The following is a 24,935-nucleotide window of genomic DNA, read 5'->3' on the forward strand; positions in this document are numbered from 1 at the left end:
GAATCTGTAATCGGATCGTTGACAGTGATCAACAGCATGCAGAATGGATATGAAATGCTACTTTCATGATGTTTGTTCCATATTTGAGTGGATCATATCCTGGAAGATGCTTCGTACTGATGCTCATATTTCTTGCAGATTGAGCCTCCGATGACGTTGCACCATGTTCCTTCTATTAACTCTACCCTCAGTCGAAATACAGTGAGATCATTTGTCTGCAGATCGGCGTTCATGTTGTGATCTGGCGTCGAGACTCATACTACAATATATAAGCAGCCAGCCGTCCACGGAGCCACCGATCCTCCAGCAGGCAAGAGACGTGCGGTTTGACCCTAGAATTGAAGCATGTCAAATAATTGCACCTCGTCTAAGAAATTTCAGTGAGTAAACCCTCATATATGGGATCTGCAGTGCTGACTGGCCGCTGGGGTATCCACCAAGAGATCCACTTTGCTATCTATAAATCCTCCTAAGCCGCAATTCTGTCAACAGGAGAAAGATAGGACTCAATGAAAATGCTAGTAAGCGCTGCATTACTAGACTGTTGGGACATGACAATCATTGTTCCGACTCGGATCATATTGTCGAAGAGACATGTCGATTCCAGCGCTGTTTCACTGGGACAACCCAACGTCAATCTCTGCAACCCGGTGCCAATTAATATTATTTTGATCCTTTATTGTGGTCTGATACAGTGCCATCGGGGACAAGGTGCAGGCTCCCTCGTATTATTCGGCCCAGGTACTCTTTCAGACGCAAAAGTAAGGTCTGATGCAGTAATGAGTGTTATAATATCTCGGATTATAGGCTAGTGCCATCCCTTCTCAATGTGTCTTCGTTGATGTCTTGGAAGCTATGCATAGCACCTATATTTGTTTAGTGTGTGGCAGACTTATTGTTTGACAATGGTGTAAAAGTCGTCAAGATCTTGTGTCGAGGGCTCTCTCTCGGCTTTAGACGGATTAGGAAAACTCCACTCCTCAAAGCGACAACCGCCATTTGAACAGCCACCTTATCTTCGTGCAGTTATCCATCACAACTCGGCTACAAAGGCGCAACTACTTTATATTGTTTGTAGTTGATAAACATTCATCCAGCTTTCTAAACTCCAGTCTAGTCTAACGCATCAGTGAAAATGGTTGGTGCTGTCACGACAGACCTCCGTCGAACCGACATCGAAAATCGCGAACCTCTGCTAAAGACCAGCGTCCTTGATCTTTTCGACGAGCACGCGGAACGCAGTCCAAATAGCATCGCCGCTGAGTTCCAGGGCCAGACCGTCACTTACAACCAACTGCACAATGCCTCCATTAGAGTGGCTTTGGAATTGCGCAAACGAGGCTTCCGTCCTCGAGATCGCATTCCTTTGATTACGACGATGAGCTTGGAGATGCTCGCCTCAGTCTTGGGAATCTTGCGGCTGGGTGCTTCTTATTGTCCTATAGACTTCAACGCTTGGAGTTTAGAACGAGTTATCGCCACTTTGGAAGCTGTGGGCTCGCGCTTGGTACTGAGTACTGTGGAAACGACGATCTCTGGCTATGAGCTGGTTCGCATGCCCGAATTGTCGAGGCATATTGACTCTGTTGCAGAAGAGGGGGTCGAGGCACTCAAATTCATCAGAGGTGATATGAGACAATCCGATCTTATTTACATCATCTTTACGTCTGGCACTACGGGAAGACCAAAGGGTGTGATGGTCCCGCACAGCAGCGCTGTCCATCTGGTGCAGCAAAATTTCTCTGGGGCTATGAGAGGAAGCCCGGGTGAGAAGGTCTTATTGTTCTTCTCAGTCGCCTTTGATGGTTAGTCAATACCTTGCTTACAAATGGACGTCTTCAGTAGAACCAAGTCGCGATCTCTAACACACGGGATGATTATAGGATGTGCAGGAGTTATTTTCTCGACCATTTGCCATGGTGGAACTATCGCGATGGCTCAACCATCCGACGTCATCAACACAGCGTCTTCGTGTAGCACTCTCATCTTGACACCTTCAATGCTGGCCAGTTTGGAACCAACACCGGAATTCGACCGTGTACATAGCATTTATATGGGAGGCGAAGCTCCTAACGAAACCCTGGTTAGAATCTGGACCAGCCCGACAAGGAAAGTCTACAACTGCTATGGACCTACTGAGTGTACTACGGCAGTCTCCACCGTGGAGATGATACCTGGAGGCCCCATCGTTCTCGGACACCTTATCTCAGAGGTTGAGATTGTGCTGTTAGATGAAAATCTAGAACATGAAGTCCCACAAGGAGAGATCTGCATTAGAGGGCCATGCTTGGCGGTTGGATATCTCAACATGGAGGCTCTGACACAAAAGAAGTTCTTCTTCAGAGATGGCGTCCGTCATTATCGTACCGGAGACCTTGCTCGTCGCGATGAGGAGGGTCTACATTTCGTTGCTCGTGTTGACCGCATAGTCAAGAATCGCGGATTTCTGATCAACCTGGAAGCGGAAGTCGAACCTGCTCTTCGAAGCTTCTCTGGCGTTCAGAAAGCCGCAGCATTTCTTCTGCAGAAGCAGCTGGTAGCGTTTGTGACGCCTTCTGAGGTACCGGTGGACATTTTACGCGAGTATCTTGTCCGAAAGTTTGATGTGTTCATCGTACCAGACCTCATATTCGCTATCAACGACTTCACGTTGACGCCAAACGGCAAGGTTGACACAAGAGCCTTGCAAGCAATGGTAAAAGATCAAGTGAATAATCGACTACTGAGCTATCCACGCACTGAAAATGATGCATCCACTGCATTGGACGTTGTTCTCCAAGCTTTCGCAGTTATCTTCGATCGACCAGTGAGCCAGATACCGTCTACGGCATCTTTCAGATCGCTTGGCGGCCACTCCCTCACAGCTGTGAAACTTCAATCTCACCTTCGTCGCGAAAACTTCAGTTTGGCTTTGAGCAAGATTTTTGAGTTGGATACTGCAGCAGCGATAGCTCGAGCAGCAGTATCCGCTGACCGTTTCGCATCTGCTGACGTGAGCTCATCAATTACTACATCACTCACGCCGCATCAGCTCCAGCTCTTGGAAGAAACCGAAATTGATCCCTCGAGCAACTACGTTTTTTACTCCCTCACCAGAAACACTGCTAACAGTCCTGTTAACACCGAAAACCTGCGAAAGGCATGGGAGATCATATTTACCCGTCATGCCATCTACCGAACAAGATTTGACATGGACACCAAAGCCCAAACAGTTCATACTGCAGCAGATGTCTACTGGAGAGAGTTCAGCGCAGTCGACTACGAGAACATGGAAACAGTGTCCCGGCGAGAGAGGGAGGCACTGTGGACAACACTACGTTCGCAAAAGTCCTCAACATCCATTTTGAAGCCCAATTTCTGGATCGTCGATGTACCTGGAGAGGCCATCCAGATGAATTGGCTTGTTCATCACAGTTACACTGATGCATGGTCATTCGGAATATTGTTGGAAGAGCTTGAACTTATCATTAACGGGAATGCAGCCACACTTCCACCTGCACCAAGCTACGATGTGGTTGCGCAATACCTAAATGGCGAAGCTAAGCGTCAGGCAAGAGTTATCACCGATTTCTGGAGCACTTACGCAGAGCCATGGAAAGAATTGAGACCAGTCCAATTGCTAGAGCCCAGAGTGCCAAGTGACCAACCGTGGAACAGGTGGGAGTCCGATATCCCGCTGAAAATGGACAGCCTTATTACGTCTGCCCGTCAGCACGGCGTCTCTCTAGCGACAGTTGTCTACACTGCTTGGGCATTAGTTCTCGCAGATTACACAGATTCCAATACTGTGGGTATGAAGATCAGTGTCTCTGGACGAAATATTGATCATCCTGCTGTTGAGCGTGTAGTGGGATCTCTCAATGGCCGGTGTCCGCTCATATTCCAAACCAGGAAAGATTCAACGATTGGCGCGACACTGAGGTCGCTGCAGAGCACCTTGCTCCGCGTCAACGACTACCAGTGGACTTACCCACAATTGAAAAGTTATGTTAAACAGACATTTGGCAACGAAGCATACTGGTTCGATTCTCAAATTCTTGTTTTACTAGACATGCCAGTTGACACAAGCAAATGGCGCATTTTCGAAGTGCAAAAGCCAACTGCTCCCATCGAGCTTAATTTCATTCAAAGAGAAGATACTTTCAATATGCGCTTGCGATATGATGGCACTCGTTATGCACAGAATGATATGGATGGCATGGGCAAACGATTCATCGACCGGCTAATCCAATTGGTTGGTTCTCCTCTCGACGGTAGAATGGCGGATTTGGGCAACATGACGCAAACTGAGGACGCTCTTTTGACAAATTAAATTGGCACCGAATAAATCATAGAGTCTGACAGATTGAATGCGACAACATACATTTTTTGATTTCGCATTGTGAGATGGAGCACTCTGTGCGTCATGTACATACCTGATATCGACGAGCACGCTATTTGTTCCGAAGGCCCAGCCCCTGGAGATTTGCAGATTGGAAAATTTGAAGTTCGGTATTTTCTTTACTAGGTTTAGCGGCAGACTCAGCTCAAAAAGAGTAGAGAATGTTACAATTTGAATTGATAGACACATGTTCTTGTATTGTCGTCCGCCTGCATTCTCTCGAATCTCTCTAATCAGATCAAAACCTCACGATCTCGCGATGGCAACTACCTTTGTCGGATATGCCCTCCATCATTCTGCCGCAAATCCTACCATGACTGCGGTTGTTGGTTTGACGCTTTATCTCCTTGGCCTCGCCTCCTACAGGCTGTACCTTCACCCGTTAGCAAGATATCCTGGTCCAAAGCTTGCAGCACTCACAGTCTTGTACGAATTTTATTTTGATGGCATCAAGAGAGGGCGTTATACGTTCGAAATTGAACGAATGCATGAAAAGTATGGTCCTATCGTGCGTATCAGCCCCAACGAGCTTCATGTAAATGAGCCCTCTTTCATCGACGAGCTTTATGCTGGTAGTAGCAAGAGACGAGACAAATACCCTTATTTCAGCGCTCAGTTCGGGATCCCAGACAGTGTATTCGGAACGTCCGGCCATGACCTCCATCGCCTCCGGCGCAGTGCCCTCAACCGCTTTTTTTCTAAGTCATCGGTCAGCAGACTTGAGCCAGTTATTCACAACGCGATTGAAAAGCTGGTTTTGCAGCTTCAGAAACATTCTGGGAGTGGCAAACCTGTTGCCATTAACATGGCGTTTAGTTGCGTAACGACAGACATTGTAATGGAGTATGCGTTTGCGAAAAGTTACAATTTCTTGGGATCCCCAACTTTTGAGCCGAATTTTCACCGCGCAATTATCGCTGGAACGGACATGGGTCCATGGTTCAAGCAGTTCCCGTGGCTTATTACACTGATGAACAGACTCCCTCAGAGCCTTGTCATGCGGATCAACCCAGAAGCAGCGATCTATGTGCGGTTCCAGGAGGATATTAAAAATCAGATTCGACTTACTCAGAACAACATTGCTTCAGGGTACATTGGTAGTGGAACTGAGAGAACCATCTTCCACGAATTATTGATGGGCGATCTCCCAGAGCAAGAGAAGAGATTGGAGCGTCTGTGGCAGGAGGGGCAGATCGTGATCGGTGCAGGAACAGAGACCACAGCTTGGGCACTTTCAGTTATGCTTTTCTACGTTCTTGATGACTGCCGGGTCTTGAGGAAACTGAGAAGTGAATTGGAGGCAGCCTTTCCCAATGCTGATGAGAGAGTCAGCTGGAACCAGTTGGAGAAGTTACAGTATCTTAGCGCCGTTATTTGCGAAGGGTTACGTCTTTCCTACGGTGTAAGCACACGACTACAGCGTATTAATCCTGTTGGGCCACTTATAGTCAAGACCAAAGTCTGTTCTGGCAAGAATGAAGGGAAGAGCATCACGGTCGAGCAAGAGATACCGGCAGGAACACCTGTGGGAATGACAGCGACTCTCATCCACAACCACCCAGAATTATTCCCGAATCCTGAAAAATTTCTGCCAGAGCGCTGGCTGGATGAACAAGGTCGGCGCCATCATCATCTGGACAAGTATGTTCTGTCATTTTCTCGCGGCAGCCGACAGTGTATCGGGATCAAGTAAGTTTTCTTAGATTTCACGTGAGGACTAATGTTCGTATCGCTAATATCCAATTTCAGTCTCGCATATGCCGAGCTTTACATGGTATTTGGGCTGCTGATCCGCCGCATGGGCTCTAGCATGAGCCTCTTCGGAACAGGCAAAGAGGACGTCGAGATCCACTATGATAGGTTCGTACCCACCCCGATAGACGGAACCAAGGGAGTTCGAGTCGTTATCTCCTCTACAGAAGCTTAGTGGACTTGTTCATATATTGATATCATGGAGTCTGGACTACTTTAGATTGATCAGAGAGTCAAATTGAGACTGACTCTCGTTATGGTAAACCTTTTGGAGGGTTTGAAACACCGCTCTCATGCCTAGCGGAAGAATAGACATTTTTAAAAATTGCCGAATCATTTGCCAGGCGTGACAGGACTGTTCTGTAAACAGAATTTTGTTGATCAACAGTGCGCACTTCTCGAGTGCATCGCGCCAACATCACTCGTGGCTCAGTCCGACTATCATCGGAAATCGCCCTTTCAGGAAATTCCGCGGGGGAGTGTAAGCACCTAGATTTCCGAAAAGACCACATGTGGACCAATGAAGAGATATGGTTATGTTTGCTGCTCTAAATAACCCAAACAACGAACTTTATAAATTGAACGCAAAGGAATTTCATGAACACCGAAGTTGATATTGGAAGTGCCAGCTTCGCAGCGTGTTCTACCTAATTCACTGTTGACATACCAGTTGATAGAGTCTCATTACCTCATCAATATTTCTATTCTGCGCAAACCTTATCACGACAAAGAAATCTTCAAACTCTCCCCACAGGCCAGTTTCTTTGTTTGCGATGGCCCCTCACGCTGATATTGATGTCAGCCACGTGGCCCAAGGACTGGATCCGCGGAGTGAAAATGCGGAACTCGTAACGATATCTATCGGCAAGATTATGGACTGCGATAAAGTGACAGAGGAGACTTTACTAAATGCTGCGAAGGATCTGGGTTTTTTCTACCTTGATGTAAGGGATCATCCTTCTCGAGAGGTCACTAAACAGATCGAGGTGGCTACGTCGGCAGCGCTGCAGTTCTACCAATTGCCACAGGAAGAGAAGTCTATATGGGAGGTTAACAAGGACCATGTTTCTGGTGAGGAGATCATTGGCGGGTAAGAAACTACATGCAGTCCTTGGAAAGATCGAGCTAATTAACGCGGTTGGTGCGATAGATACAAGCCTGCCGGAATTCAGACCGGATCTGTCGCCGGTAAAAGTGATGGATTCGAAGGATTTCTCGTAAGTTTTGACACCATTTTTCCAAGTTACCACCAGCTCGTAGTTTTGACTGAACTTGTGCAGATATTCGAGCATGCCCTGCATAGTGCTCCTCGTGATAAGTCCACCAAATTACCGAAGGAGTTCCAGCAGAGGCGCGAGACGTTTGAAGATATTAACAATACACTGGGCGATATGGGAAGAGTCATTCTGGACAGTCTGTCACGATCTCTAAATTTGGGCGACAAACAGAACCTTGTCAAACATCACCGCAAGGGCCACGCCTCTACTACCGCCCTCGGACTTCTCAAGTACCTACCTCACGAACCTAAAAGTGAGGAAGTCGGCCACGTTTCCCACACCGACATTGGGAGTCTTTCGATGGTATTCTCTGATGTGGGTGGATTACAGGTGTATCATCCTGGAAAGAAAGCGTGGATGTTCATCCCGCCAAAACCAGGTCATACTGTGTGCAACATCGGTGATTCAGCAGAGTTTTTGTCCAAAAATCTGCTCCGGTCGTCACTTCATCGCGTTATACCGCACCCGGCAGAGAAGGGCAAGAGCAAGCTGACTGTTGTATATCTCATGAGACCTGAGACAGATGCCGTGTTTATTGACCGTGAGGGAAAGGAGTGGAGAAGCGTGGATTGGCACAACATGAAGAACCGCCTGTTTGCGGAAGATCTGGAGTCACAGGCTAGCAACCTCGCCCTCACTGGCCGCCTGGGCCATGACGATCTTTGGGACGAGAAGGAGCTTTGAAGGAACAAAATGGGAATGCAAGTTGATGGATCTAAATTTTTAGAGCAGTTGATGAAGCCTAATGTTATGATTGTAGCCAGGCATATAACTTGACGACCGTAAAATTTTCCGCCTGACATCATACCATCATAGTCTGAATACCCCCACTTTTCACCATCTGTAATAGGTTGGCGTGCGCACGAGACTCAATCTTTTGACCTTTGAATTATCATAGGCAACATCGGGAAGTTTATATCGCGCTGGTCATTGAAGCTAGTCAAGGGCATCATTCCTTGTTGCATGTTCCAGATTGATATCTGCTGCATATTGGAAAAAGAAAGACTTTCTCCACTTTCGTCAATTTCCCTACAGCTACCTTGACATTTTTTAGCTGAGTGACAAAAGAAAATTGATAACGGACTTCATCTGGCGAGGGATGTAACATACATAGGTCATGCGCCACATCAGTACAGCGCTGTTGAATTGATGACCTTGTTCGCCAGCCTCACACCTGCAGCTTACAGCTGACCTTCTCATGCAATTTCGACTCAATCTCCGGGGTCATAAAACTAGCAATGACCCCTAGTCCACTGAAGGCGAGAGTTGTTAAGAAAACTGTCGAGTAAGCGCGCGCATTGGCCACCTTAAACATCTCTACTCCTATGTCAATGATCGTGGAGTTCGTTCCGGGAACAGATGTAAGCAGACTTTGGTCCACACTAAGCAGTCGCACAAACTCAGATACAGATGTGGCGGGTAAACCAGCTTCATTCAACGCTGGGGTAACCAACTGGGGTATTGTGGATGTGAGACGGTTGTTGAGAACAGTGGTAAAGATGGCTGCTGAGCAGGTGGAGATGAAAGTCCTCAGCGAAGTAGCAATCCCAACTCCCGTACCAATCACGCTCTGGTCTTCTAAGGTAACAGACAGCGAAGCGAGACAAAGGGCATCCACCCAGCCCAGGGCAAAGCCTCCAGCGACAAGGAGAGACACAACAGTATCGCGATTGTAGGGGGTAACACAAGCCGTTGCTATTGGACGTATGCCAGTTATGTTAGCCAGTTAAATTTCACTCTACATACGGAGCATGTGATACTTCTGATGTAAAGATGACTTACCACCATATAGTGCTGCTCCAATACTTGCAGTAACAACGAGCTGCCATTTGATGTGTCCAATGCGGGTAGCTAGCAAACTCGCGATGATTTGTCCTACTAATGGAGGGGCTGTAATGACGCATTTGAGCCAACCCTGATTTGCTTTGCTTTCCGAGTTGTAGAGGACTGCAACTTGCGTTGGAAAAACAATACTGAAAGCGTAATACATGCTGGCTGCGCAGGACAGTGTAAGTAGTACTGCCACCCATCCCGTGTTTCTGAACATCGCCAGAGGCACAAGTGGCTGCGGTGTAGGACAATGTCTCTCGTAGAAGACAAAGCCGACTAGTATGACGCTGCCAATGATGATAGTGCATAGAACCGCTGCAGACTTCCATGGGTATAGTGATCCGCCCCAGGAGATTCCTAGCAAGAACAAGAGAAGACCGGATGAGAGCAGGAAGAGGCCGCCATAGTCTATATCTCGAAGTGTGCTCTTTTTTTCTCGGGCCCCTCCAAATTTCTGGGTTACCAGGTAACCCCAGGATGGCGGGTGGTAGAATGCCGCCCAGCATAGAAGAGCCAGAACGTTGATAGCGATAAGGACGTAGTAACAAGATCTCCAGCCACCAGGACCATTAGCAACAAGCGAAGTTGCCACAACTGGCGCAACGCCCGATACAGGTATCAGAAGTGCATAAATGTAGCTTGACGCAAAGTAGCGGTAGTTCATCGGTACAAGCTCCGAGATGAGATATGGAAAAGAAACCTGAGTTGATGACCCAATACCGATAAGCACGTTTGCGCCGATGAGAACATTGACTCTATTAGATGTGGCGGCGATAATGCAACCTATGAGAGCCAGAGCTGTGCCTAAAACTTGGAAGTATCGCCGGCCGAACATATCAGAGAGCCGACCAGTCATAGTCAACATGACTGCCTGAGCAAGGTTGCTGGCAAGCGACACCCAAACGATGTTTGGATCAGGACCGATAGACTCGTTGACGGAGATGAGAATTGGGGCAACTAGGGAGAAAGCGCCAATACCCGCCATGCCAGCTAGTCCGATGGCTGCAAGAGAACCGATGTAGTTCATTGATAGAAAGTACTCCCGTCCTGCTTCGAAAAACTGCTCTTTGCGGTCATCGACGACCGGATTCCTAAATGATCCATTTGCATTGTTGGTGGTCGTAGAAGTGTTCTCGGATGGAGCATCTACATCGTGAGTTGAAATGTATGTGGAGTATTTGGTGTCGCCTGTGGCATCAGAATGCATTGATCTCGGGTCTTGCATTACGATAGTCTCGTTGCTGGCGGGGAAGAAAAATTCGTCTCAATTCAAAAGTCGCACAAGGATGGGCTCTGTATCGGGATGACTCCACGTCGCGTCTCTACGCATTGTCTATATCCTTCGGAGCCATCGTCATAGAAATCTCACACCCATACGTGGACGCTGTTTGCAAGCGTATCAAACCTAAAGTTCGGAAATCGCCCAATGCGGCCAATGCCGTTTATCACTCATTGCGAGGTCGCTTATTACCCTTGTAAGACACTAGAACAAACTGCCACATCACCGAAGTGAATCCCGATAGCACCATTCTATGAAGCTGCTTAAGTCGCAAATCTGGTTTACTGGTATGGGTAGCCGTGGCGGTGACCTCCTCAACTACCGGGTTTCTGTAGAGAAATTCTTGTCGCATACGCCCAGTACGAACGTGGTGATTGCGACGACATCGTAACATTCATCCTTATCATTAGTGAAGTCAGCTTTTGCAATTGCTTGATCAGCCGATCAGAAATCGAAATGTTTTGGTTGTTCGTTGCTGTTTTATTCGGGCTACATGATGTTGGACACACAGCCCCTTTGACGACTAAGACGAGCTTCACAGTGGACTTGGGCTACACCATCCAAGAAGGCCTACTCGAGGTGAGACTTACTCTATTGATACCCTCAATTGAACAAAATTAATTTCAAATACAAAATAGACCAGTCACGGAAATGCTCGCTATATCAACTTTACGAACGTACGTTATGCAGCTCCGCCGACTGGTTTGAACCGATTCAAACCTCCAGCACCACCTGGGAAAAACCGGACCACTCAGATAGCAGGACTTTACGGAATTGAGTGCCCCCAAGCCCAGCCTGGATGGTTCAACTACATAGGATCGGATGTTGGAAACCAGACGGAGATGCCTTCTTTCACGAAGGATGACGTCTACCCGCCTCGGCCGGGTTCAAGCGAAGACTGCCTTTTTTTGGACATTCTTGTTCCAGAAAACGTCTTCAAGCAGAGAAATACTGCTAAAGTACCAGTTCTTCTATTCATCCACGGAGGTGGCTACGTACAGGGCTCGAAGACGGAGTACGGATCTGGTGTCGGATTGTTGAATGCCGCAGCACGAAACGACCAGGAACTCATCTATGTGTCTGTCAACTACCGTCTAGGCCTATTCGTGAGTACCAATCGTGAAATCTCTCGTTAAAATACAATCACTGATACTTATTATCCATCAAGGGCTTTCTTGCTAGCTCTGACTCACGCATTTCTCCAAATCTCGGACTCCAGGACCAGGTATTCGCGATGGAATATATCCAAAATTACATTCACCTATTTGGTGGAAACAAAAGTGCTGTCACTGTTATGGGAGAGTCGGCGGGAGCAGGATCCATTCTTTACCATCTGACCTCACTGGAGGTTTCATCTCTTTCATTATTTCAAAAAGCCATCTTACAGAGCCCTTACACTTACTTCATTCCAAAAGTTCAGGAAGAAGGAACACTCCACCAGGTTTTACGAGCCTCTAATGTTTCTTCGTTGCTTGAACTTCAGTCTCTTCCCACGGAGACCCTGCAGACTGTCAATAGCATTGTTGTGGGCAACTCTCGGCCTTATGGCACGTTTGGGTTCGGTGAGTAAAATGGTGCATTCAAGCCTTCAAAACTGACGAAATCATGATCATAGGCCCGGTGTTAGATAACGATCGCTACACAGAATATCCTCCATTTCTTTTGCGTCGAGGACAATTCGACTACTCGATACAAGTAATGGGGGGCCATAACTCGAATGAAGGCCTCTTGTTTGCGTCCCCTTTCATAAAAAACGACAGCCAATTTCACTCGAACATCGCTCTCCTGTTTCCTCAAGCACCTGGATCTGCACTCTCTGTCATTGAGCAAACTCTGTACCCAGCCAACTTTGATGGCTCATTCGGCTACGTGAACCAACTGAGCCGCATAGCACGTGTAGTCGCAGACGCCACCATTACGTGTAACAACTATCTTATAAGCAAGTTATTTGAACCCCTGAAGGATAGCTTTGCTTATCAATTCTCTGTACCACCAGCATGGCACGCCAATGACCTGGAATACACGTTCATGGACCCTAGCAACCCAGGAGCCGGATTGAACGTCACTTTGGCCATCATTATGCAACGTTACTTTGCGAGTTTTGCTACATCAGGGTCTCCTAATCCAGTTAGTGGTGGCTTCATTCCTAATTTCGCGTCCAATGAAGGGTTGATTGTGCAAAATTTCAATAGCACCTTCGTTGGGCCGGTTCTAGATACTGCTGTCAATGGGTCGAAGTGCGACTGGTGGCAAGAAGGAAACTTTATGTAGGCTGTTTGTTATATACATTGGTACATCTTTTTTTAGATTGTAAATCAACATCATAGTTTTTGAGGCGCAGTTAAACCTAGTAAACTTCGTGACTGCTGAAGAAATTTCAACACAATAGTGAAATGCATAGAGCGGTGTTATTCCATTCAAGTAAACTCAATTGAAGTTGAGGCGAAGCTCTGCACAGACATCGTTTGCTCTTCTTGGGTGAATGACTGATCCACATACTTCGGTTTTCAGCATTCTCATTTTCAACTCTTTCCTCAACAAATCACGACCAACTAATTTTTCGGTGCCCGCCTCCTGCCTACTTTCCAATCATTGTTATTTGACTTCTATCCAACTAGCTACACACGCTTCTTCAATTGCACCATCAGAGGGGGTTTCTCCCATAGAGTATGCATCCTCGAATCACGATGCCAGTCGACAGTGTCATCAATTGGCTCCATGTCGTACCGGTAAATAATCTTCGCCATGATAGTTTGAAGCTCCATCCACCCCAGACTATGAAGATCAGCACGCAATGGCACAGCAAGCGGATAGAAGGGACGTACCTCCGCCCCATGCAGGACCGCGTTCCGTACGAAAACGGTTGGCTTGCGTCGAGGTCATCGGTACATTTCTCATCAATCCATCGTTCCGGTTTGAATTTCCAGGGCTGACTGAAATTGGCCGTGGACATGCTTGCTGCGAAGGTGCTTGTCGAAACAACGGTCTGGAGGTCCGCGTTAGATGAAAAGAATTCGAGAAGGAATTTCAATTTGTGATAAGTGAACATACTCCACCTGGTATGAAATGGCCGTCAACAGTGCATCCGCCTGGAGGAACAACGCGGGGAAGCGCGAAAGGAAGAGGAGGGTATATGCGCATGGCCTCTTTTATAACCGCTTTGAGGTATTTGAGAGGAATAGTGGTAGCTGCAGTGATATCTTCGTATCGGGCAAACGATGAACGTATTTCATTCTGCAGCTGCGATAAGATGGAAGGGTTTTTAAGCAGGTAGTAAGTCATGCAAGAAAGTGTTGTAGCTGTTGTTTCACTGCCGGCGATACTTTGGTTCTTCTGTTAAAATCGTAGGTCTTGTTACAAGAGTCTATAGCACGTACACAAAATCAGAAGAGTGAGCAGCTATTTGAGAATCCGAGATGGATTCCTCCTCGCGTGCTTCGATCATCTTAGTGAGGAAATCTGCGCGGTCTGAACGGGTTGCTAATCGACTAGTAGTTCCAAGTTAGATATGCTCATAAGTAAAGCGCATAGCTATCAAGATTGAAGACGTACCTCTGTACCAAGTCCATGGTGTACTTCTGATGTTTACGGTTTTCTGTCATCAATTTGTCGATGAATCGTGAACATATCTTTTGCACAACAACGGAAACTGCAGGAAATCTGCGGAAGCAATCTGCGAGCGCACCTAAACGCAAGCTTTTCGTCACAATAGCGACCCAAAAATGCTCTTTTCCCGCTTCAACGCCACCGAATTCTTTTCCGAACGCAAGGCTGCCGATGATGTCGAAGGTAACTAGATTGAACCACATGACCATATTCGTACCGTGTGCGCCACGACCAGCTTCCTCAAGCTTTTCAACAAGCCGGTCAACAGAATCTGCAATGAGAGGCTCCTGAGATTTGAGAGAACGGTCGGAAAAAGCGCTGCTGAGATAGCGGCGCATCTCAGCATGCTTCCTGGGATCACGCTCACTCACGATCGAGAGCGACTCTGCGGCAAAATTGCCTCCATCGTAGAACTCACTTTTGACGAACGGCTCTACATCCTTACGGGGGCCATATATATCACGCCATGAGGAAGATGAGCTGAAGCTCAGCTCGTTGGGTGCGACGCGAACGACAGGTCCTGCTAATCATCAGCCAAGCTCTGAAAAGAACGGTAAATGGTTGAATTGCCGTATTTTTCATGAAGTTCAAGTTGCCAATAAGGCTGTCTGCCTGTCATAAACTTCCACGAATACAGCACCTATACCACCTTTGTCAGATGAGATTTTTTTAAGACAGTGCGTCATTCAATATAGAGGGTAAAGGACTTGCGTTGCTGAAAGATGCCGAAACTGGGCCCGGAAACTTTCTCAAAGGATGAAACCACCAAATTGAGAGTTTGTATAACAGCCCAATGGCTAGCACCTGGGTTCAGTCAACGTCTCATGTCGCAGCTGAAGGGATTATGGTTGGGAAATTCACCAAAACGACAATTTCGAGCTTCATTCCAATATATTGATGTCTTGGGTTGTTATTCAGAAAATTCAGAAAAGCAACGACATATACATAGGCTTTGATGAGATTTAATCGTTTTCGGTTGATGTTGGTTCAGCCGCATTCAACCCATCATGGTAGTTCGGATAATTCCATAGTCGGTACAGGCCGAGGCCCCACTTCTAGTCCGTAGCTGGTGGGTGTTCGCTTGACGACCTGATTGCGACAATATTGTTAACCCTCTCTGTAGAGTTTCCACGCTGAAAGGGACTATTTCTTACCGGTCGGGCCATTCATTGACGACTGATGGTTTTACATTGTCAACACGTCTCCTGAGCAACACCTGGAAGCTGCATTCCGAGCCTATCATGCCTTCCACAACCATGCCACCCGAGGTGGATATTAATGTCACAATGACGGAGCGCGTATTTCCTCAAGAGCGAACACGGCATGAACACGCAATTCCATTGTCGCTACTGGATGCGACCACCGCCAACTTCGCTCTTACAAATGCTATATGGCTCTTCGAGCCACTCCATGAGAAGGATGTAGTGAACGTCGCTGTGCACCTCCGCCAAACACTCGGCACTGCGCTTACTTCGTATCCTCAATGGGCGGGCCAGTTGAAATCTATCGCTGTCGTTGACGACGCGTCGGTTCCCGCTGAAGCACAAGAGTTCCCAGCCCACGCCCGTCGCTTCGGCCGCGTGTACGCGCATTTCGGGGCCTCCTCAGACATCGGGGTGGAGTTTATCTCAGCAACATGCTCTGCCACCACGGACTCACTCTATCAAACAGACCGCGTCAAGACTCAGCCACTTTGGGATCGTAAAGACGACAACCTCGGTAAATTTGTGCCTGCTGTCGATATTGCACATGCTCTACAACCTAACGAGCCTGATGCCGTGACGGGATTGCGCAAGCCGATCATGGCCATCCAATGCACGACATTGTCAGATGGTGGATTTGTCCTCGCTGCCAAAACGGCACATCCCTTCGCGGACATCACGGGTCTTATCCGCTTCATCAAGGATTGGGCAAGTGTGAGTAGTGCCGCCATCAAGGGCCTGGCAGCACCAGCCCTGACTCCTGTCTTTGAGCCGGCGCGTTTGGACAACCTTGCTGCAGGAGATATCAACGCCGAGGGGCCGGACCCGACCATAATCAGGCGAACTGAACGTTTACCCTTGCACAGATATGATTGGTGGGCCGTGCCAGGCAAGCCTCCTGCGCCATTCCTCAATGCGACCAATTTGGTTTCACCAGCAGGCAAGCCCATGCCATGGGCTGAATGGGATCTTAAGGTGCCTGTTTCTGACTATACCATTCATCTCAACACAGCACAGGTCGATTTCCTCTTGAAAGAAGCTACGAAAGGCACTGAAAGTGATGGCATAAGAATCAGCAAGCATGATGCCATTTTGGCACACATTTGGTCCTGCATTGTGCGTGCACGTCAACTCGGGAAGGATGACGGCCTGGTCTATTGCGATCTTGTACTTGGCGTTCGATCTGCTTTCAAGCTGGGTGAAGACTTTTTGGGCTCACCGATCATCATGATGAAAGTCGAGTTACCGGGCTCTGAGGTTGGCTATGAACAATCAAATAATGCTATCGCAGCGTTGATTCCTATCGCCCGAAAGATTCGGCATACGATCTCCACTCTCAGCGACCCAGCAAATCTCGCAGATCATCTTCATAGCGCTGCGTATGAGAAGTCTCCTCAGCGTATATGGCAGGCGTTCCTTGGCCGGCGTCATATACTTGTGACAACTTGGGCGCGTGCTGGCATCTACGATGTCGACTTCGGTCTTGGATCGCGCATACGATACGCGGATGGCATCGTGCCGAACTTGGACGGCGACATTCTCATTAAAGAAGCGCCCCCATGTTCTGGGGAGTTCTCATCCGGGTCTAGGCCGTCTTGGACCGACAGCGGGGTGGATATCTCTGTGCATATTTGCACTGAGGATATGGAACGATTGCTCAAGGATCCTTTGTTACTACCGCGCCTCAAGTAGTCAACCCAAGATCTCGTTCGCTCATCAATTATTCACTATGGATATATTATAGGGCCCATCAGGTCGTGATTGTGGACGTGAATGTGTATTGTCTCATGAGTCGAATACAAATTGCCTATAATTGGCTCCAGTAACTCTTTGTAATCACATCCTGGCAGAGCTGTGTACTAGCCCGTCACATCCAAACCCTTCCAAAACCAACATGTTAATTCCATGATTCAGTGAACGACGCTTGATGCAGTCTGAAAGGTGCACGATTCAATCTTCTAGCAGCTGATTCAGATTCAATTGCTTCAAGTTCGTCGGCACGACAATATATTATAACGTACATGCAGTAATTACGTTGGTCGTAAGGGTAATATTCAAAAACGCAGACTTTGGGAAATAGGTTTCTGGGTCTTTCGTTTCCTAGTCTATGTCTAGTATTACACTCAAACGCTTTCGGAAACTAGCGAGAACAAGCCACCATACGATGTTGAACATCGTTCATCTCCTTTTGAACATGACACGACCAGCGGGGTTAGGCAAGTTCTGCGTCTCGAAAATCAAGCTAGAAGGTCTTCCAGCCTGGTCATCAGGAAACTTGAAGTCATAGTTTTTTAGAAGATAAACCATGATTGCCTTGATTTCGGCTGAAGCGAAAAAGCGGCCAGGACACGCGTGCCGCCCGTATCCAAAGGCCATACTCGCGTGATTGGCAGCAGCAAAGGCTACCGAGGACTTGGCCTTTTCACTCAGAGAGTCTGGAGACGTCTTTGAAGCCGACTCGTCGAAACGGAAGCCTTTAAACTTTTCAGGTTCAGGAAAGATCTCGGGATCCATCGAGATGGCGTGGGCGGGTACGCCGATAGTTGTGTGGGCCGGAATCTTTACGCCGTCAGGAAGAGTGTAGTCTACCGTGATGACTCTCTCAAATGTAACTGTTGGTGGTCAAAACACATCGAAACCTTGGTAGGCGTTGTGTGTTGCATATTGCAAACTTACTGAGAAGTAAGGGGTTGAACCGTTGGCTTTCTTTCATAATACTATCCAACTTGGTCAATGCCTGAAATCCCTGGCGGTCGAGCAACCCATTTCCATCGACATTTTGGTCGATTTCTCTCCTGAGTGGCTCTATGTATTCGGGCATATCGCAGAGATCATACAACAGTTGCGTAGGTGCTGCTGCACTTGTATGGATCGCAGCAAAGCTAACTTTCAGGAGAATACCAGCGAGGAAGGCCAAGTCTTTTTCCTCTCCCTTGGCGTCCTCTGCCATCCAGTAGAGCAGATCAGGCGCAGCAGTGCCATTAGCCGCACGCTCTTTGAGAAGAGGAATCGCGGCCTTCTCTGCGGCAGCATAGTGGCTCTTGATATTTTGGATAGCAGGAACAAAATGGGCAACAAGGGGTTTTAGAAATTCAGGATACTTCTTGAGTGCCTGTGCGCCAATAAAACCGTCTGTTGCGAAGTCGATAGACGATTGGATCCATTGTTTGTTGCGGCTAAGGGTAGTACCACCGAACATGCGACTTGATACGCGGGCCACGATTTGTGTTATTCGGTCGACTACGTCCACTTCGGTCCAGTCTGAAATGATCACGTCAGGAAATCTTCCTTGACTTGATTGTAGCAAACAAGAAAAGAGTCATTCTCTTACCATGACAGGGAGGGAAAGAATCTTCGAAAGCGTCTTTGATCTCATCCTGAATGTGGTCCATGACGGTCCCTATATGCGAAAATGAGCAACAATACTTAGGTTTAGACTATATTTGTTAGCTTACATAAGTTTTGATTCAGCTGCTTTCTGACGACGCGAGGGTGAAGAGTTGATCGGCTGCCCATCGTTGTGTATTTGCCTTCAAACATCTGTGGTGCAATCAGTAGTGGGCCGAGTATACCATGGAGCGAACTCGCTGACCTCAATGAACGTGGCCACGAAATCAACCTCATTGACTGGTGCTGATTTCAGATCTTCCAGGTATTTTGTAGGAATCATCAGACGCTCTCCTAGTTTGCTGGGAACATAGTAAAGCCCGCGGTTCGCCTAGTGCACGATTTAGATCAGCATTACCTCTCCCAGCAACCCGAGCGGATTATGGATGAGGTTGATTTGGAAAAACAATCGCATACCTGTCTATAGCCTTCTATTAACATATTCTTGCTATCTTTCACGAACCGGATCCGGTTCTTCTTGATTGCATCTTCGTCGCTTCCGCCAACAAACGGAACGCCTTTCACGTATGTCTGCCTAGAGTAGCTCGATAACCAATAAACCAATGCAATAATAATTCCTGCAAGACCGAGAAAAGCTCTGATTTCGACATCATCATAGGAGTTCCTTGCGACGGCAACTCTATGTGCAAGAAATCCCAGTGGATACGCCTGAGGCTTGAAGGAAGTCATCTCGATAGATTTGACGACTTGAAATGTCAAACACTTCGCTATGACACTACCGAATTTAACACAGCCAAACTGGCTGAAGTCTGGATGATCATAGTGTAGAAGTCGAATCGCGAACAAATTCGGAGTTCACTGGATTCGTCAAGATCCGAGAACCGCCATGCCTCAGCTCTGGATCTCGAATGTTGCCCGATGTGGTCAGCCTACAATCTACATCTTCCTCGCGAAGCAAGCCAAATAGGAGGAATTTCGGGAGTGCACCAATCTCAAACCGGCTCATACATTGTCAGACGGAAATTGTCGAATTCCGAGACGACACCGAAAACATCATGTTCAAGGCTCCGAGTAGAAGTATCGCCAGTATGCCGACGCCGAATGGATATCTCGGACCGGATCTCGGAGCATACTTTCAGCCTCGCTCACAGTTTCTTTTACAACCATTTAACAAAAGCGGAAATGGCTGACGCATTTGCTCCTTTCAAAGTGGACGTTGGTTTGGAGTCAGAGCGCGGGTTTGACACCCGCCAAATTCACGCCGGAGCAAAGCCAGACTCGGCGACGAAAGCGAGAGCTGTTCCCATTTACGCCACAGCGGTGAGACCTTCCGTCACCCAGTGTCGAAGTCTGGCCGGAGTAGTTTATTGACAACCCCGAATAGTCATATGTCTTCACGAGCAGCGAGCATGCCCGCCGGGTGTGTAGCAACGAAGAGGCGGGATATGTGTATTCCAGGATATCGAATGTGTGTACCATACTCCGCAAGTTCATCGCGGTGTTCCAAGGGCTCGCAGGACCAAAATTTTGCTGACATGAAGTGCCCGTTCCCTATGACAACAGCCCACAGTAGAGGTCTTAGAAAAACGTATTGCGGCTCTCGAGGGTGGCACCGCCGCTGTTGCCTGTGCCTCCGGTCAGTCAGCAGTGTTCCAGACCATTATGTGTCTTGCTCACACTGGGGATAATATCGTTGCATCGACAGCCCTGTACGGAGGCAGCTACAGCTTGTTCAAGACATTGTTGCCGCGTATGGGAGTGTCCGTACGATGGGTTTCCACTGACGATGCTGAGGCCTACCGACCGTTGATCGACGACAGAACAAAATTGGTCTTTGTTGAGACTGTTGGAAATCCAGTGGTCAGCATCCCGGACCTTCAGGGCATTGCCGACATCGCACATGAGCATCATGTCCCTTTTGTGGTAAGTGCAGAGCATCTTGTGAAAAAGGCCTCGTGGAAGTATCATGTGATACAAGGAGTTAGCTTTAACGTTAAATGAGACTTACCAACCTCGTTTTCTAGGTTGATAACACCTTCGGAGCAGGGGGATTCTGGTGCCCTGTTGTGTCTTTCGGTGCTGACATCGTCGTCCACTCGGCGACAAAGTGGCTCGGTGGCCACGGGACGACGGTAGGTGGTGTAGTTGTTGACTCGGGACGCTTTGACTGGAAAAAAGCGGGCGCACGCTTCCCGCACCTCACGCACACGAGCGATGGGCCCATGGGCTTCTCCTTTGCCAGCAACTTTGAAAATGTAGCTTTCGCTATGGCACTGCGTATCGAGGTTGTCATGGAAGTTGGTAGTGTGTTGAATCCCTTCGCGGCGCAGCAAATCCTCCTCGGCATGGAGACTCTGAGCCTCCGCTGTGATCGGATTGCTGCCAACGCGTTACAGATTGCACAATTTCTAGCCAATCATGACCGTATCAATTGGATCAGCTATCCGGGTAAGTGTATTCCCAGGCATTAAAATAGTGTTAGACGAATCCAAAGAAACTCTCACAAGAATGGCAGCTGACAATGCGGCATGGGTAGGGCTTCCGACGAGCAAGTACTACGAGAGGGCCAAGAAATATCTACGAAGGGGTTTTGGAGGAGTGTTATCATTTGGCGTTGTAGGTGGCACGATAGGCAGTAAAGCCTTTGTAGATGGGCTTCGTTTGATATCAAACATGACAAAGTACGTTCATCCACACTAGGCTTTACGAGATTAGGAAATAGTGTCAAGTGCACCAGGGCTAACTTTCATGGGCTACAGCGTTGGTGACTGCAAGACCATGGCAACACACCCGTGGAGCTCAACGCACACCATCATGACTGAGCAGGATAGATTGAATGCCGGCATCACCGAGGTAGGTCTAGATCGCTTCCAATCATTTTGTATGATACTCTCCTGAATCATGAACCTAACATTAGTTTCTTCTTTTAGGATCTCATTCGACTTTCTGTGGGAACAGAAGACGTAAACGACATTATTAATGATCTTAGTCGAGGGTTGAAAGCTATTCCAGATAAATTCATAGCACCCTAACGACCATCTCAACACTTAGATGCACAGAAACGTCCCAGAGGGTCAATCATGAGTCTATTAAAATCAATCAAACGGGTCGCGATGTAGATTTCGAAGATTGAGGGTGCATCTGAATTGATGAATTTAACGGGTATTGAAGTTGGTACCTTCCGTTGGCGATTCTATATGCTCATTAACCAGCAGTGCGAAATTAATGAAAGAATGAACTATTTACATTGTTCCTGTCGTTCCATTCCCTTCAATCCATCTTGAGCCATATTTTACAATGTTTGCGAAGGTCTGTTTGTATCAAATAGACAGATCTAGTGAACGCTCCCCGATATTGCAGAGACATTAGGTCAAGCTTAAGAGCATAATTCGAAAATTGGATCTCTGTGTGCGCCCATACGAAACCTGCTTCCATGGATCTCCGTCTTTCAAACACACAACATTCCCTATTTCGAAATTTCGAAATGGAAATGAATCTCAGGTCCCACCAAAATCTAAGGGTAGGTTGTCTATGACCGTATTATGTCGACCGTGGAGATCCTTGTACAAGGGCCTTATCCCAGTTGTACCATGGCGGATAGCGTACTGGTCTTACACGTTGCTTCATATTCTGCAATAACAGCATTAATTATAATTCTCATTCGATCTTACTGCAAAGCATGCATTTTTATCGCCAAGTTATGCGTATTTGACACTGGCTCAGAGATGAGATTTTGGAGCGTTTGCTTCGCCATGGTCACATTAAATGAGTCTTGCCCATGTACCTTTTGAGTGTTTGCATGACTCTTTCATGCCTCTTCAGCGATTAATCCAGTTGGAATTGCATTACAACAATTGCCTAGTATAATGCCTTCTGCCACCAGTCACGCCGAGCGTTTATGTTGTTGACCCTAACTTCTCTAATTCCATTGACATCAAGCTCTGGAGCATTAGCATCCACACTGCACATTTTAAAATGCCCAACACTAGTAGCGACTGGAACGCTCATCTCGACTAAACTAGTAATGTACTCCTGTAGACTAAAGGTAATTGTAGTGTTCGTAAGGCCCATGGAATAGAGGAGTTGTGAAGGCTGAAGTGGGGTAAAAAGACTATCAACGACAGGCCCATACGTGAAAGAAGCATACGTGGAGTTATAGATTACCTATTAAACGTTGGCGTGAATAAGCTCTTGAGAAGGCAGTCCGCAAAGCTTAGTCAGAGATATAGCGTTCACGATGCTCAGGAACTTTTAGTAAACATTCTCTTGCGCAATAACGGAAGTAACTGAATGCCAGCCAGGGCTTTGTATCACTGCCTGCTGGAATTTGGCTGAGCATCTCCCGCCATAAGCAGTGATCTGGTGCATAATAGAGCTCCCACCAGCACTTTCTCTAAAGACTGTGACCTTCGGAGGATTATTTATGTCAAAATCACCAAATTGAATCCGTCCACACTAACTCAGCTCTTGCCGCTTCCAAAAATATGAATACTCCTTTAAATTTGTTTAAACGCCAGTCACTGATCTTAGAATCCCAAATGAGAGACGCCACCCTCAGCTTGGTAGCAGGGTAACTTCAGAGCGATTCGCTACTTTGCCAATGCCTGTGCTAGTGTTCCAATGCTCCAATGCTATGTATATCTGACCAAGAGCAACTCCTGGGAATCTGCCAAGCACTACACAGAACAGAAAAGTCACTGGCAAGTGCGTAGAATGAACATCTTCCATGAATTCAAGCCCTTGAGGAACAATTGCATTTGTCTCAATTTCGACACCATCCTCAAAAGCGCTAACCACCCACGGGTTGTATAGAATTGAATTATGAGGGTCAGGATAGGTACGGTTGTCCTTAGTTAGATCTAATCCTAGAAAAACGTAGTGCTATTGGCGAAGCTAAGACTAAAAATTCCGTTCTAATTGCCTGCAGGGGAGACTTCTTGCTAAGAAACTTTAACATTGGCTACTGTTTTTTTTTACAGTTAAACCCTTGATAGAGACTAATTTATAGCTAGCGGTCCCTAGAAATGTAGTACTAATAGTATACGTAATGTTGAAGTTCAGATCTGGAATCTACCTACCTAATTATATAGGTAGTATAAACTAACTGAAATTGCATTATAACTAACGTACCTCCTTGAAATTGCTATTGATATACCTAATGTTCTCTAACAGTAATTATAAGTTAGAACTGCTAGTATTAACTAGTATCTAGAATATTCTTCCGCTAACCTGTATATTAATTCTATAATAAGCCTAAAAATAAATTGCTCTTAGAGGCGAAACTCTAATATAGGTAGTGCGATTAATAAGCTGCTTATATAGGCTAGGGTTAAGACTAGGTCTACGGGTACTCTTAAGGTTGATTTAGAGCCTATAAACTAGAATTCTAAGCGCTTTAAGCTACTCTTAGACTTCTTATAAAGCGTTAGGTACACTAGCAGGCGTATGGAAATTACTATTGCTGTTTGTTCTAAGGGATTATAGTGCGGTACTGATTGCGTGCAAGGATACCAATATTAGAGCTGTAATAGTAGCGTGAAAACTGGTACGAAGCGCCATTTTCTTCTCTGCTATTGTTTAGCGGCTGCTGCTTTTCGACTAAATATTAAATCTTGCTCAACTAATAAGCTATTGAACAAATTAAGGCGGAGTGGAACTTGAAATCCGTTCAGATGAATGGGATAACGGACACCGCTACTCTGGAAGTGTGGATACGACGGGCAGCACTGATGAGCTGTCCCTTACATTCGTTCATAAGTTTTCATGCCATGTAGATAAATCTTGCTTTCCCGGACGATCCGAATCTCACTACCTAGTAGTACGTGCTGAAAAAGCCTGAAGGCCAATCTCATATTTAGCCAATCAAATGAGACATTACTGGTCTTCTCGTTCCTCTTCGACCTTACTACTGTTTTACAAACTCTATTTACGATAGCAAAGGGGCTGTGTTATGCATAATACGGAAGGATGACGTGATCGAGCTCAGAAAGTTCAAGGGGCGACCCGCAGTCGAGCTGGTTGAGTAAAGCTGATATCGAGTAGGTGCTAATGATTGATGAAAGAAGGTAGCTATTCATGTTCGAAGGAAAATTGCAACATACATCTGTGCTCGGATCACGTAATACTATACCACAATACCCAGCTACTTGTGACTACTGCTTGAATCTTAAGACTTTGTATGAGATATGATGATTAGATTGGGTTGTTACAAAAAGAGCTATGCAGCACTATTGGGAAATTTTACACAAGAGCCTTCTAAG

General features: G+C 46.9%; 8 protein-coding genes across 8 annotated transcripts; 5 read left to right on the forward strand and 3 right to left on the reverse strand.

Moving 5' to 3' along the window:
* Window positions 1-1,135: 1,135 nt before the first annotated feature.
* PSV08DRAFT_372782 (uncharacterized protein) lies at window positions 1,136-4,312 on the forward strand (the record flags this gene model as incomplete). The annotated part of the gene is made up of 2 exons (XM_014227429.1): window positions 1,136-1,805; window positions 1,884-4,312. The coding sequence occupies 2 exons, from the start codon at window positions 1,136-1,138 to the stop codon at window positions 4,310-4,312; spliced, it is 3,099 nt and encodes a 1,032-aa protein (XP_014082904.1).
* A 328-nt stretch (window positions 4,313-4,640) lies between these two features.
* On the forward strand, window positions 4,641-6,302 carry PSV08DRAFT_378079 (cytochrome P450; the record flags this gene model as incomplete). Its single annotated transcript, XM_066093340.1, has 2 exons — window positions 4,641-6,022; window positions 6,131-6,302. Coding segments are annotated over 2 exons (1,554 nt in total), but the record flags the coding sequence as incomplete, so codon positions are not given.
* Window positions 6,303-6,906: 604 nt separating this feature from the next.
* PSV08DRAFT_227324 (uncharacterized protein) lies at window positions 6,907-8,094 on the forward strand (the record flags this gene model as incomplete). Its single annotated transcript, XM_066092209.1, has 3 exons — window positions 6,907-7,223; window positions 7,284-7,350; window positions 7,414-8,094. 3 exons carry the CDS (start codon window positions 6,907-6,909, stop codon window positions 8,092-8,094), a joined length of 1,065 nt encoding a protein of 354 aa, XP_065948856.1.
* A 484-nt stretch (window positions 8,095-8,578) lies between these two features.
* PSV08DRAFT_183291 (fungal trichothecene efflux pump) lies at window positions 8,579-10,447 on the reverse strand (the record flags this gene model as incomplete). Its single annotated transcript, XM_014227426.1, has 2 exons — window positions 8,579-9,105; window positions 9,193-10,447. The coding sequence occupies 2 exons, from the start codon at window positions 10,445-10,447 to the stop codon at window positions 8,579-8,581; spliced, it is 1,782 nt and encodes a 593-aa protein (XP_014082901.1).
* Window positions 10,448-10,975: 528 nt separating this feature from the next.
* On the forward strand, window positions 10,976-12,790 carry PSV08DRAFT_378083 (Alpha/Beta hydrolase protein; the record flags this gene model as incomplete). Its single annotated transcript, XM_014227425.1, has 4 exons — window positions 10,976-11,098; window positions 11,158-11,625; window positions 11,688-12,081; window positions 12,135-12,790. The coding sequence occupies 4 exons, from the start codon at window positions 10,976-10,978 to the stop codon at window positions 12,788-12,790; spliced, it is 1,641 nt and encodes a 546-aa protein (XP_014082900.1).
* A 347-nt stretch (window positions 12,791-13,137) lies between these two features.
* On the reverse strand, window positions 13,138-15,021 carry PSV08DRAFT_378095 (cytochrome P450; the record flags this gene model as incomplete). The annotated part of the gene is made up of 7 exons (XM_014227424.2): window positions 14,987-15,021; window positions 14,833-14,929; window positions 14,072-14,648; window positions 13,893-14,007; window positions 13,571-13,849; window positions 13,345-13,505; window positions 13,138-13,294 (listed from the first exon to the last, which is right to left on the reverse strand). The coding sequence occupies exons 1-7, from the start codon at window positions 15,008-15,010 to the stop codon at window positions 13,138-13,140; spliced, it is 1,410 nt and encodes a 469-aa protein (XP_014082899.1). The 5' UTR covers window positions 15,011-15,021.
* A 345-nt stretch (window positions 15,022-15,366) lies between these two features.
* PSV08DRAFT_227326 (uncharacterized protein) lies at window positions 15,367-17,019 on the forward strand (the record flags this gene model as incomplete). The annotated part of the gene is made up of 1 exon (XM_014227423.1): window positions 15,367-17,019. The coding sequence occupies one exon, from the start codon at window positions 15,367-15,369 to the stop codon at window positions 17,017-17,019; it is 1,653 nt and encodes a 550-aa protein (XP_014082898.1).
* A 486-nt stretch (window positions 17,020-17,505) lies between these two features.
* PSV08DRAFT_378098 (cytochrome P450) lies at window positions 17,506-20,812 on the reverse strand (the record flags this gene model as incomplete). Its single annotated transcript, XM_066093341.1, has 9 exons — window positions 20,711-20,812; window positions 20,444-20,613; window positions 20,264-20,300; window positions 19,535-19,604; window positions 19,132-19,484; window positions 18,866-19,045; window positions 18,783-18,835; window positions 18,004-18,620; window positions 17,506-17,939 (listed from the first exon to the last, which is right to left on the reverse strand). The coding sequence occupies exons 1-9, from the start codon at window positions 20,759-20,761 to the stop codon at window positions 17,506-17,508; spliced, it is 1,965 nt and encodes a 654-aa protein (XP_065948857.1). The 5' UTR covers window positions 20,762-20,812.
* Window positions 20,813-24,935: the final 4,123 nt, after the last annotated feature.

This window comes from Bipolaris maydis (genome assembly GCF_028858645.1).
Source record: "Bipolaris maydis strain C4 unplaced genomic scaffold PSV08scaffold_10, whole genome shotgun sequence".
Lineage (NCBI taxonomy): Eukaryota > Fungi > Ascomycota > Dothideomycetes > Pleosporales > Pleosporaceae > Bipolaris > Bipolaris maydis.